The sequence below is a fragment of the Mycena indigotica genome, assembly GCF_014461135.1.
Source record: "Mycena indigotica strain 171206Taipei chromosome Unknown Mind.scaff0013, whole genome shotgun sequence".
Classification (NCBI taxonomy): Eukaryota; Fungi; Basidiomycota; class Agaricomycetes; order Agaricales; family Mycenaceae; genus Mycena; species Mycena indigotica.
Window position 1 is genome coordinate 1,222,090 of NW_023503012.1, and position 14,715 is coordinate 1,236,804.

Below are 14,715 nucleotides of genomic sequence, written 5' to 3' on the forward strand. Positions count from 1 at the left end.
ATCGCCCAATGGTCTTCCGGGAACCGCTTGTAGTAGATGTACGTCTGGGCCGTGGTGACTCCGAAAAGAATCTGACGATGCCTTAGACATGTGGTTGGAGAGGGAGCTGAAAGAATACTGAGCCGAAGACGGTCCCAAAGAAAAGCGGTCCTAGTGTTTAAAGTCGGATTAGCACGGTGAAGACAAGGAGAAAACTTGAAAGCGCACCAAAGACTGAACTGACAAGGGACTCGGAATCCATTGCCGACATGATTCTATGCCGAACGCGCTAGTTGAGCTGAGGAGGGGAAAGGCAGCAGATTTGTGGGCCACGACTCTATGTAGCCACCAGTAGACCAGGCAGTGCGTCGTCATCATATCCAACTTGCCCGGGCCCGCACCACAATTCGATGCCGCAGCATGCATATCGTTAATCAAACTGGAGTGTGTTGGGAGACACGGGAGAAGATCCAGTCACAGCCAAACGCCAGCAGATTCTCGCTATTCTGGTCCGAGCCGTCCATCCAGAGAGGAGCAGATGGCCGTTGTGGTCAAGATGGCCCGATGACAGCGTGGCAGCATCATCATCGCGCCGTTGATTAGCGGATCCCCGAGCACAGCCACACCATCTTTTCTCATTCAACCCCCTCGCTCGTTTGGTGTGGTTCGCATCCATCCATCCAGGCCAGGCGGCGAAGTGCAAGATAGTTCCTATCATGATCCTGTTGCTGCTATTGCGCGCGCATTGAAACGCGCCGTCGCCCGAAACCAGCCCGAAGCAACGATCTGTTATATGTGGCCACCGGGCGTCTGTCTCTCTCCCCACAGCTTCCCGAACAGACGCGGACGACGATGGGTTTTGTCTATCCTCCGCTAGACGGCTCGCTTAACCTCGCTCAAGCGCTGGACTTCCACATTGTACAGCAAAACAACACTCCCGCCTTCTCCTGGGGCGCCGCGGACGGAACCTTGACGAGTATCTCGCACTTTGAGTTTGCGCGTGCCGCTCATCGTGTCGCGCACCTTCTCCGCCCCAACCGGGCGGGTGATGTAGACGGGGAGGTCGTGGCGATTGTGGCGGTTGCGGACACGTTGGTGTACCAGACATTGCTGGCGGGATGTCTCGTTGCAGGGCTCGTGGTGCGTGTCGGTCCCTTTCCCCTTTCATTCGGCTGATTATTGCAGCCCTTCCCCATTTCCCATCGAAATTCTGACCCCGCGCTGCATCACCTCCTCACGAAGACAACCGCGCATCGCGTCCTGACCCACCAGAGAAACGGTGGGCGAGCTTGTCGATAAACTTGCAGCAGAACTGAGCACGCAAACCACACCATATCTGCTCGTCGCCGAGGAGATCCCGACGCTCGCACAGATGTACCCGCGCCTTGGGCAGGAGACTTCTGCTGATGCGTTCACGTCTTACCCTTTGCCCGCCAAGGCGGCAGCATTGGATGATGTTGCGCTTTACCTCCATTCCAGCGGCAGCACCGGCCTTCCCAAACCCATCCCGATGTCCCACCATGCAGCACTGAGCATCGCTGGCCAGGACCTGCTCACAGAACTGCGCATACTGACGCCCCGGCTCGCCGTCGGGCCGCTCCCCGCTTTCCACGCGATGGGCTTCTTCACGCAATTCCTGACGCCCGTTTTTAACGGCGTTGTTGCGTGCATCTACCCTCCCGCCGGTCTTGCTTCTCCGGAAAAATACCATGCCCCTGTGGCAGTGAACCCCGTCAACGCGCTCGAGGAGACCAAGCGCGCACAGTCGAATGGGATATTGATCGTTCCGATATTCCTGATGCGATGGTCGCAGACCCCCGCCGACGTGGAGTATTTGAAGTCCCTCGACTTTGTGTCATACTCGGGCGGCCCACTCGCACAGCGCGTGGGCGACTTCCTGTACAAGCAGGGTGTCAAACTGGTCTCGATCTATGGGGGCACCGAATGTATGTTCTCAGATGGAACGTCGAGCTTAGCTAATTCCGTGTAGTCGGCGGCGGAAATACCTACCACAAACCGCTCTACAGCCCCGACTGGAGCTGGGTCGAGTTCAGTCCTAAGGTGAATGTGCGCTGGGTGCCTGCGGGCGAGGACACTTTCGAGTGTCAGTTCTTGGTGCGTTATGCAATATTTATTTTCTGACGTCGGTGACACTATTTTAGACAGGTGGTTCTTATTATCCTGCAATAGAAAACCTACCCGACACGCGCGGATATACGACACAGGACCTCTTCGAGCGACACCCAACGAAACCGCACCTCTACCGCATGTGCGTTATATCCCAATAATATATAAATACTGACCTGAACTAGTATCGGCCGCGCAGACGACGTCATCACGCTCTCCAACGGCGAGAAGGTCGTCCCGGGGCCACAAGAGGACATTCTCTCGACCTCACCACTGATCGCCGGGCTCGTTTTGTTCGGCAGGGGCCGCGACCGGCTCGGACTGCTCATTGAGCCGTCGGCCGCGGCAGAGGCTGTTGACCCTGCCGATGCAGCGAGTCTTGGCAAGTTCCGGAACGCGGTATGGGGCACTGTGGCGGAGGCGAACGCCGTGGCGCCGGCCTGGGGGAGGGTATACAAGGAGATGATACTGGTCACAGGTGCAGGGAAGCCGATGGCGAGGGCGCCGAAGGGCACGGTCGTCAAGAAGGCCACGGAGAGGTTGTACGAGGCCGAGATCGCCGCGCTGTACGAGACGGTGGAGGCGAGCGGAGGTCCAGACGGAGAGGTGGCCCCGCCGGGAGCGTGGAGTGTCACGGAGCTCGGGCCGTGGTTGTTATCGCAGGCGGAGGCGGTCTCGGGCAGGAAGTTGAAGCCCGATGCGGACTTATTTGATCAGGGTTTCGACTCCCTGCACGCAACTTTCCTGCGGCTGCGCATCGTTAGTGCGCTCCGCGCTGTCTCCGGAGCCGGCCCGGCGCTTGCAACGCAGGTGACACAGAATTTTGTGTACGACCATCCGTCGGTCGCGCAGCTCGCACTTGCTGTGGCGGCAGTCGTGGACGGGACGGCAGGAAGGGAGGACAAGAAGGCCGTGGTGGAGAGGTTTGTGGAGAAATACGCAGCCGGACTGGACGCGCCGATTACCCGCGTGCGCGCCGGAGGTATTAGTGTTGGCGCGGTGGTGCTTTTGACGGGGTCAACGGGTGGGCTGGGCTCGCATATCCTGGAGGCTCTGTTGCGCAATGAACAAGTCGCGCGAGTATATGCTTTCAACCGGCCCGGGATTAAAGGCGTCGCCGACCGGCAGAAGGCGGCCTTCGCCGATCGAGGGCTCTCAGAGGAGGTATTGTCATCGTCAAAGCTGGAATACCTCGAGGGAGACGCGACGCAAGCAGACCTGGGGATATCATCCGGCGTATTTTCCGAGGTACTTCCACTTTCTCGCCCGTCTTTTTCGGTCTAATTGATCCTGTAGTTAAAAAATTCACTCACAGTGATCATCCACAACGCGTGGACGCTCGATTTCAACAAATCCGTGGCGTCTTTTGCAGCACACCTTCAGGCGACGCGCAATCTCATAGACCTTGGCCGAGCAACGGACGCGCGGTTCGTATTCACCTCGTCTATCGCGGCGGCGCAGGCGTGGGACGCCGGTCGCGGGCCGGTTCCGGAGGACGTGCTGCCGGCCGAGAATGCCCTTGGCACGGGGTACGGCGAGAGCAAGCACGTTGCGGAGCGCGTCATTGCCGCGGCCGGCCTGCGTGCGACATCCCTCCGTATCGGGCAGATCAGTGGCGCGAAGAACGGCGCGTGGGCTACCGCGGACTGGGTCCCCGCGCTCGTCAAGTCGGGTATTGCCCTCGCCGCGCTCCCGGCGGCACCTAATTCCGCCGTGGCGTGGCTTCCGCCGTCCGCTGTTGCGCAGACTGTGCTGGACGTCGCGCTGCAGGCCGGGGAAGGGGAGCGGCCCGCGGTGCTGAACGTCGTGCACCCTCGACCAGCACCGTGGGACACGGTGTTTGGGGCGCTGGCGGAGGCAGCGGGGGTGCCGCTGGTGCCGATTGAGGAGTGGCTTGATAGGGTGGAGAGGGAAGGCAAGAACGCCGACGCGGAGATGCTGGCGCGGATCGTAATTATCGTCCTCCTGTTGTTGTGATTCCCGTGCTCACTCTTGTTGCAGCCGGCCATCAAGCTACTCGGCTTCCTCAAGGCAGCTGTGGGCGGAACAGGCGCCGTGCAGTTCACTACGGCGCATGCGGAGGAGATCAGCCCGGCGCTCAGTAAGGTGCCCATCCTGGGACCAGAGGAAGCCAGGCGCTGGTTGGGGTATTGGAAAAGCGTCGGGTTCATCTAGCTAGCTCTAAGATCTAATCAAGTGTGGAAATTCAATGCCTCTATCCATCCATCGCCATGTATATCAGTGCGTTGGTTGGGCCAGTACGTGAGGTACACGTGTCATATCATGATGGTAGCTGCTAGAAGCAGTGTTTGGCTGTTGGATCGCGAGTACGAGACATTTGGCTGCTAGCATTAGCGCTGGTTGCAAGGAAGGCAGTTCATCAATTTCTGGTGTAGAACATCTTCAAGTAGGCAACGGGCAGATTATCAGATAGAAGGGTTCCATATGCATGTGGGCTCCCTGTACTTATATACTGCCTGTCGCAAGATTCGCCCCCTTATGCCAACAACTGACAGCATCCTATAGCTCAGTTCAGTTTCAGTTTGTGATTGAAGATTCTGCAAGCCTAGTAAACTAACAAATGATATAGATTTTAACAGGATTTATTGCATTTCTCATATGCTTTGTATCGGCACTGCCAAATTCTGTGATGGAATCTATTTATATTGGAGCCTCAATGTACTTAAATATTTCCTTTTTGGGAAAAAGTGCTTATTTATTGTTTGTATCACTTTGATCACATCATCGATCATATCAATTTTCCGAAATACATTAAACATGCTGTGATCAAAGTGTTATTGTCACAAACAACACCAATTCAGAGGATGCCAGTTGGCCAGTGAAGGCAAGCAAGAAGCACCGTGAAAAGATATCGTAACGATGATGCAATTCGAAGACTGGGGTACAAGACAAAATCTACTCTACTTATATACACTACTACCATGTGTTTACCATGCCTAATACGAGAGGCAATGACGTCATACTTTAGCCATGCCTTTACGTGCTGTTTGCCACATGTCCAACTCCACGCTGTCAATCAACATCAGCATCAACATCTGATGATCCAATCACCATCTTATCGTCCATCTTATCTCCTCCTTGTCTTATCTTATCAACCAGGGCCAAAATAAAAGGTTTAAAGGGCGAAGAAAAAGGGTTTTTAAACCCAGGGTTTGACATTACCCCCCCTTCAAGGTCGATGTCCTCGTCGACAGAGGGCATTAAAGCACGTTCATCATCCACCCCCCCTTCAGCCTCCACAAAATGGCCAGTCTGATAATTAAACAGTTTCCGGGACGGGTATGGGAGCTTCTCTTGCGTCGGCTTATAGTGTTTGACCAGGTAATCCCAATGACCCTGGGCAAGGACAGGCACACTACGGGTCTTGGCTACTGGGTTCTTCTGGTTAAACTCGTCTAACAATTCTTGAGAGTTCTCGAGCCTTTGCGCAGTCTCCCATGTATCCTCGCTATGCGGATATCCCTTCCACTTCACCAGATACTGCCAACCACGACCACGCTTTCGCTTCTTCATAATCTCCTCAACCTCCCACTCCTCGTGATCATCCACAATGTCCGGTGGCGGCCTTTCTTCTTGCCGGTGGGGTGGTGGCTCGTGGTAGGGTGTCAGCTCTGTCTCATTATAGACTGGATGAGCCTGACTAGAACCTGGCATCTTGAGTTCGTATGCCAAAGGTCCAACCTTTGCCTCCACTTTGAATGGTCCCACACGTCGATCATTGAGCTTCTCGGATAGTCGATTCTGTTGCACTTTTGACCCTTCAACGTACACCTTGTCTCCGACTTTGAACTCAGGTGCTGGTACACGTTTCTGGTCATAGTACTTCTTCATCCGCTCTTGGGCCTTCTTAATTGCCACCGTTGCATCCTAGAATATCCGGTACTCCAACATTATAAGGAAGATGACTTATATAGCCAGAGACTCCAAGCTAAGGCTCTAGTGTGTCCATCCCTAATCCCAAGTCAATATAATCCCGATTATGCAGTGTATTTACTCATCAGTGGTATTTGATTTCCATCAACCCTGAAAGATAACCATGGATCTCTAGCTAGCCTGGGTGGATAAAGTTGGGAGGGAGTTTATTTGAAAGGTATATCATCCTACTATTAGTCTGCTCGGTCAGCTATCTCATCTGGTACCATCACATCAACCTATTGACTACCAAGCATGAATGAATACTGAGTTACAGAGTATTTTACTGATATCTCGGGACCCCATGCATGGGACTTCATGATCCATGTTGATATAGTACCATAGCATGGTCCACCACACACCTACCCATTCCCAACCATACAGCAAGTATTAGAGTTGGTCAATTACTGAAGACCTTTAGTGCTATATAACCTAGCATGGTGATATGCTGGTGATGAGGGGGCACCACTTTCTAGAAGGTGGATTATACCCCTACTAGTCCATGTACTCAGGTTATCCAGATTCACAAAGGCTATGCCATGGTAAACCCATCATGTTTGGCATAGATAACACTGATAATGGTACTGTGAGAGATCCAGATTAGTTATGAGGTTGATTCAAGTGCTGGACAGGTTCACTTAACAGTCTATACAACCCTACATTCAAGTCTTAGATCATACTTGAAATTAGTTTCTGACCAGTTGTAAGAGCAAAGGCACTCTCTTTTACTCTATGGGTACCTACTCTCTCTTCAGCTACTTTCTGTAACACATGCCAGAACCACAACTAATTACAGTACATAGTCCTAGTAGATATCCAAATATACTCATATGCACACCTCACTGTCCAATACTCAGTCTATAGACCTCACTATTCATGTAAACCAGTTTTGCACTAAACCTGTAGTTGAATGTCTGCCCCAATTCATCATTCAAGAACATACAGTCATCAATCAGAGTATGTGGGTACCTGGATATACCTCATTGACTACATTTGACATATTTTGATCCATAATCAACACATACATCATGGCTGTATTGTCAATATGATGTGTAATAGCAGTCATGTGTATAAATGAGAATTACATGAGATTACATAGATAAAACATTATGAGAAACATAATATCTCTTGGGGGTAACCCTCTGTATGCTTCCTACCTTTATCTCATGGGAGACTCCTTGCCTTCAAGTGAGATATTAGGAGATTAGCATAACACACAATATGTTATATACATAGGCATACAGAATGTCCAAATATATATATACCTCTCCAAGCTATTATAGGGATCCATCAAACTATAAAACAACTTAGATTATGATTATTCATGCATTCCTTACCCAGATATCAAGCTATCATTTTGCTTGATCAAATTTGAGATAGAAACACTACCAAAAAGTGGTATAACAGTCTATTTCAAAGGTATGACACTAGGGTCTTATTAGCCTATATAAAGGCAATATGACCACCTGCCTACTAATGAAACAATCATCTGAATCCATGGAGAACTGGTGGAGATATGGCTAGATCAAAATGCCTGATAGATAATCATTAGCTACTATGGATATCCTGATAATATTTTATTGATAGGAACATTGACCCCACCATTCAGATATCCCTAGTAGTACTTCAATCAGCTCTGTGGCCTGTTTAGTTATAGAGATAGAGGGTTATCAGTTATATCTCAGCTAGTGATTGACTAGTCCAGACACCATCATTGAGCTGTCACTATAGGTTACTTGATGAAAGTTGTCTGTATAGACAATATATACAACTTTGGTTTTGTGACAATCTGTGACATTCTGTGATGACTGTGTCCTATAGTAAAAAATTCCTTTTTTGGAAATTTGTCATGTATCACTCTATGTTGCAGTATACAACCAGATCACATAGTCACTAAAACTACCAGCTCTACTATTTATTGACAAAAGTTCCTTTTTGGGATGTTGTGTCACATGTCACATAGTGTGACTCCGGGAGACCTGGTGAAAATATATTATTCACCTTTATTCACCCCTACATGCTGGACTTAGCGAAAATTTGCCTTGGACTTCACAATTATTCACCCCCTTCACCAACAATTATTCGCCACTTGGGGAATTGCTAATAACGCTGGGGCTTATCAGTGGCAACCTGCGTCGTTGCCACTGATAATGCACCTGTTTGTCCCAAAAATGACTGTCAATTCGCAGTGTTGACCCAGCGTGGTAACACTATGAAGCAACACAAATTTGCATGGTTCTCATAGAAATGAATAATCTATGGATAAAGGAATGAATAATTATAAGTTTTTCAAGTTCTTTGGCTGATTTTTGACTAAGTCCAATACATTGTAGGCTTGTCAGTGGTCTATATGGTATGAATAATTTGAATAATATCCTTGAAGTCTATATACTAATGAGATAATTAGTAGGGAATGAATAATGATGATCAATTAAAGACCTGAGAGACTTGGCCTGAGTTCAGTGCTGTTACACCGTGTCACAGTCGTGACAAACCTGTGGAAAAGGAAATTTTCACCATTTAACAGTACAATCATCAGGGAATGTCACAGATCGTCACAAAATCAAAGTTGTATATTTTGCATATACAAACAACTTTCATTAAGTCACCTACACCGCCAGTTGAATAGTTATGCCAGCACTAGTCAATTACTAGCTAAGCTACAACTGATAAGCCTCTATCTCCATAACTACTTGAGGTAAACACATGATTCAAGTACTACCAGGAAGCTTTTGACCAGTACCATTAATTGACCATGGTCTTTGATCACTATCATACCATATGATGACTGTATTTAGTTCTCAGTCATAACAATAGGAATATCTGGTACTTAAACTAATGTGTGGTAGGTGACTCATATGTTCACATACTTCACACCAGGGCTCTGGTATTTCAGCTTCAGATCCTGAGTGAATATGATGTCAGTAATGCAATGTATCCACACATCAGTAGTATTTGATCTTCATCAACCCTGCAAGATAACCATAGATCTCTAGCTAGTTAGGGCAGATAAAGTTGGGAGAGTGCTCATTTGAAGGGTATAGCACCCTAACATTATCTTTTTCATCTAGTCATCTCATTTGGTGCCATGACATCAACCTATTGACTGCCAAGTATGATTCAATACTGAGCTAGGGAGTATTTTGCTGATATCTTGGGACTACATCCATGAAATCCCATGATCTAAGTTGATATAGTGACATATGATGGTCCACTATAATCCCACCCATTTCTGATCATACCATAAGTGTTAGAGCCTGGAGTGTCTTATCATGATGTCGTCATTAACGGCCCTCCTCAATTCCAGCCACCTCAATTCCAGCAGTTCACTCCGAGCTTCCAGGTAAGCCAACAAGCTAGCAATAACTGCTCCCGACTCATTCGCAACAGGGAGCCCATCTTCCGGCCACCCCGTTGGTCCAGAATCCCGTTCCTCAAGGGCCTGTTGACCACTCCCAGCAGTCTTATCCACCTGTGGATTCCGCATATCCTCTCTAATTAGAATGACCATTACCCCCCACTGGTCATTCTAATTAGAGAGGATATGCAGAATCCACAGGTGGTCTTATCAGGTATGAGATATTATTGCCTCGTTTCATCTAATCTGATTTGATTATGAATAGTTTTCAATCCGTCCATTTGTCCCAGCTCCCGCAACTTCTTCGGTTCCCATTGATCTGGCCCTTCTAGCGCTGGATGCAACTTGCGCTAATTCCAGCAGTATCAACCCAGCGACTGCCACTGCAACCAAGCATAAGTGCCGCCGCCGCTTGAAATCCAAAAAAAAGAGTGTTTATCGGACTCTGACAACAGTGACGACCATGCACGTACTGTGAAACGGGCAAAGAAGGGAAAGGCAAAAGAGATTGTTGTGGCATCTAGCGATGGCCAGGTCCGGTTTGGGATTTCGGTTCGAACCCGAACCGGACCGGACTGAACGCGCGTTCGGCGTTCAGGTTCGGCCAAGGCCGTTTCCGAACCGAACCTGGCCCTCGGTTCGGCCAGGTTCAGCCGTTTTCGGTCCAAAAACGCCGGTTCGGGGCCGGTTCGAACCGACGTTCGGCGTTCACGTTCGGCAAAATCCCGTTTGAACCGAACCGGCGGTCCGGCGTTCGGCCGAAAAGGGCCAAGAACCGGACCGAACCGGACTTGGCCATCACTAGTGGCATCAGACTTGGAGGTTGAAGTTGTGGGGAAGGGGAAGCGAGGCTGACCTGCAGGAACACCGAACTTTATGTCAAATGACCACAAACTGTTCAATGCGACTTTTGCGCGACTTTGCAGAGCATGATCGGCTTCCGATTGGTGGGAAAGGTTGGGAGGCGGTTGAGAAAGAGTTCAACAAGCGAGCGAAGGCAGCACATCGCCCCGAACGTGTGGCAAAGTTCTTGGAGCAGAAGCATAAGTGTCAGGGGTTCGGGTCGGGCCAACGGGCCCTATACGGCCCATCGGGCCCTCACCACCCTTAGAGCCCTAGGGCTTGACAAGCCCTCATAATTCACAAGCTCAAAGCAATGAGCAACAACACTAATATCCCAGAGAAGGGACATAATCACGGATCGCGCTTTAGTCAGCCATCAAGCCATCATGACCCGCCATCAGGGATCATGATGCGCCGCCGGACGCCCTTGACAGCGGGCCCAATCGGCCCTAGACAACCACAGGGTCCAGGAGGGAGCTCCTTACTGTTGCATTGCCAAACACTCCTTAGTGTCGACTTTGGCATGGCTCCTTTCCAGAGGAATGGTCCCTGGGCTCCTAGCGGAGCGACCAGGGACGACCAGAGACATCCCCTGCTCCCTTCTGATCGACCCTCAGCGGGCCCGATCGGCCCCTAGCGCCCACAGTATATAAAGACTAGAGTATTACTCCTGTACCTTAGGTTTAGCATTGAAGTCTCTTCCTTTGAACCCTACTCCGGCCTGGTCCCCTAGAGCGGGGTTGCTGCGACCATACCCCAGAAAAGGGGCGTCTAGACGACTTCCAACACTCCAGGCTAGCTTGCCTCATTGACCTGAGCCCTTGGTTGGGCTGGACAGCTCAGGCTCTTGTCTCTTATGTTCACCCTTGTCCTAGCCACTTCTTCTTGCTCTCTGGCCTCAAGCTCTGGGTTCCCCTGGTACGGGGCGATGGGAGGGAGCGGGCCCGATCGGGCCCGCATGTCACGCGTCACACCGCGCCGTCACGCGGTGTCTAGGAGCCACAGCGACTCGTTACTCCAGGAAAGGAGATATGTCGCCCCTTGGACTGGCAACCCTTCTCAAGCGCTCCAGGGGTCTCGGGCCCGCAGCCCCTGTTGCGGGGCGACTCCCCTCGACCCCCGAACCGTCGGGCGTGACCGCGTTACGTCACGCCCCGCCCGAACGGCTTGTTCAACTGGCCCAGCCTATGCCTTGCCCTATGTCTTGGGCACCAACTCTACTAGGCAGCGATCTTTGGCTATGGACTCGTTCCCTTCAGCAGGGGTAGGACACTCTAGACGACTACTCGTATCCTGTGACACCGCTGTCACACAACGTGACAGCGGGCCGTCTCGAGTCGCCCCGAGCTGTCCCTACCCTGCTCTCTATTGCAGCAGTGGCACCATCTACGCTGCCTGGTTGCCGACCACCCAGCTATGGGGGTTGAACCATCTTTCCCACACTTGTCAGACTGGCAGGAGACCGTCACGTGGGCCCGGGCCGGCCCTGTTCCTGACAATAAGAGTGTACACTTGCAAATCATTCGGCAATTACATACTTACCTTGCCGACAGGCTGCTGCTTCCAAGAAACCCACGGGTGAAGGTGAATGCCCACCACATATCCTCAAAGCAAAACGACTGGAGAAACTTATGCACGACCGTATGGATGCTTGCGAGCTTGATGATACCGACACTCCGTCAGATTCAAACTCTGATAACGACGACTCTGACGATGCAATTGTTACTGTGACAGCTCGTAAAGCTCCATCACCTGCCCTCCCATCGTGTCGATCTGGCCCTAAAGGTGCCGCTGATGTTATCAACTCCATTGCAATAATCTTTGGGCCAGATGCTCAATGTGCACGCGATCAGAGCCGCTCTCAACACCAGAACGAATTAACGTAGCTGATTTTGGCCACGCAGCAAATGGACCGAGCCAATGAGAAGATGGAGCGAATGGAGCGAGAGCTGGCTGAAATCCGGCATGAAAGGGACGACTTCAAGTTTCAACTGCGAATGCAAGAGATGATGAACAAGAATAATTTCGCTCGCAGCCCTGGGCCATCACGAAAGAAGTACCACCATCATTCACCTTCACGATCTCGCAACCCACATGAGCAACGCTCTTCCCACTATGCTGTTTACCATCATCCTCGCTCGCCATCCCCTTTCAACTGTGGTCGTTCACCTGCCCCACATCCCACACTATAAGAAGCGCAATTGTGCGGGGCTTCGGTGCAAAGGCGGGCTTCTTCGTCGGGTGGAGAAATTTCCTGAAGGGGGTGAGCAAACAACATGGATCGAGTCAGATGGCACCGACTACGACTACCGACACAAGTCGCCGCCGGGATATCCATCCCCTGCTTGTGAGAAATCTCGAGTCGCTCGGACACCTGAATACATTCAACGCCGCCACTATCCTTCCCCTGGTTTGTCAGACAAGGAGAACATACCCATCGCCGAATCTCATGCAATGGATGTGGTTGGTAGCTCGGTCGAGCTGACAATGACACCTCATCATGGATGTCCAGTATCTCTTATCATTAGCCCCTCGTAGTATCTTTGTTCATAGCTTGTATACTGAGTGCAAATTGGAATGGTATTCTATTCCAGAATGAAGTTGTGAAATCGAGCTACACGATCATTTCGACCCTGCTGCACAGTATCAATATGGGAGACATACTGTAAAAAAAGATTAGAGACAACTTAGGTAAAATACAACAAAAAATATGGTACAACTTCATATTGACTACGACTACATGTTTGTCAGATACAACTTCACCAATAACATGTACAACTTGCTTGAGTACAACTTTCCAACAAGAGACAACTTTTTTGAGAGCATGTACAACTTTTGCGGGGTACAACTTTCTTAGAAGCATGTACAACTGCCAGAATCATCACTTTTCCAGAAACAACTTTTCATTTTGCTAAAGACAACTACAACTTCTAATAAGACATCTTTGGCCCTAATTTAGGTACAACTTTTTCCTGGGTGGGGCAACTTGAGTCTGGCTGTGACAAGTCCAACTTGGGCAAAGACAACCTGTCATTGCATACAACTTTCCAAAATACAACTTTTTCTCAGTACAACTTTTTTTGGGTTACAACTAGCTAGTTAGACAACTTTTTCTAGTACACCTTTAATTCTGTATACAGCTTATTTGGATGCAACTTGGACTTTTTTGGCAAGCCATCACTGACATCATCAGATATCATCAGTGGATCAGAGAAACATAATAAATATGTTTCATTCTCCCTATGCCAGTGTTGGCTTGCAAGTTGGTCAAACAGACAATGTGCTGTACTAACTACAATACAATCATTCCAAATGATAACAAGTACCATGACATGTCCACCAAGAAGCGTCTTATAATGTGGCCATGGCCTTGCAAGATAATAGTGGCCCATGGCAAGCATGCTTCTTGTGAAGTGTCTGCTTAACAGGGTCAGCCATCAATATCATTAGCAATTGGAAGCAGAGGATTCAGCACCTACCAGATTTCCGCAAAACGCGCTGTCAACGTCCGACTGGAGCCATAAAGGTAATGTGGCACCGCGCGGAATTTGTTCCTCAAGATCTCATACTCCTCAGCCAGTTCTTGGTCGAGACTGCTTCTCCGACTCCCGCTCGTGATCTGCTTGCACTGCGCCGCCCACCCACGATTTCTGCCAAGAGAACCAGCAATTGCACCAATGCCGTCGAGCAGTACGAGAGCCTCGGCGGCACAGAGGACCACGTGCTTCACGGCCGGCTGCCACCGCAAATCCCACCCCGCTCGCTCCATTCTCCGACATCCAGGTCTCTGCCCCGTTGCCGACGCTGACCAGTATTGGTGCCGGATTAGTGTTCTGACTCTGCCACTGAGAAGGATGCTGGTATCTTTGTCAATAATGCGGCAGAGATTGGAGAGATGAAGAAGGCTTTGAATGGTTTTGACTTCAATGAAGAGGATGGGCAGCATGGTATCAATGTCTACCTTAGGGCAGTAGTTCAAGCTGTAGCCTACTTTTCAAATATTTGAAGTAGATCATGTATTTAAAAAAATTTTGATGGCCGTTGATGGCCGCTGATGGCCGCTGATGGCAAGTGATAGAGGAACGGAAGTTGTACCTTGCCTGAAAAAAGTTGTATCTAGGCCCACAAAAGTTGTACCAGAGGCCTTGACAACATGTACCTTGGAAAGTTGTGATTTACAAAGTTGTTGCATTCTAAGTTGAAGTAGCTCTTGAAAAAGTTGTACCTCAGAAAGAAAGTTGTACTTGAAAAAGTTGTACTCAAAATGAAAAACCAAGTTGTATCCAAGAAAGTTGAAGATGTTGCTGGAAAAGTTGTCTATTGATTATAAGTTGTCAATAGTCAGAAAACTTGCACATGCAGAAGTTGTACATGGCTCCAGGAAAGTTGCCATCAAGTATAAACATGTCATCAGCCAAAGTAAAACATGTCACCAGAAAAGTTGTCTTTGAGGTTGACTTGTCCAGGTACACAGT

At 49.8% G+C, this 14,715-nt stretch overlaps 1 protein-coding gene across 1 annotated transcript; it reads left to right on the forward strand.

The window, feature by feature from the left end:
• Positions 1–831: 831 nt before the first annotated feature.
• MIND_01273400 (Acetyl-CoA synthetase-like protein) lies at positions 832–4,281 on the forward strand (the record flags this gene model as incomplete). The annotated part of the gene is made up of 8 exons (XM_037369211.1): positions 832–1,119; positions 1,165–1,258; positions 1,290–1,925; positions 1,970–2,094; positions 2,142–2,248; positions 2,292–3,354; positions 3,403–4,056; positions 4,108–4,281. 8 exons carry the CDS (start codon positions 832–834, stop codon positions 4,279–4,281), a joined length of 3,141 nt encoding a protein of 1,046 aa, XP_037214417.1.
• Positions 4,282–14,715: the final 10,434 nt, after the last annotated feature.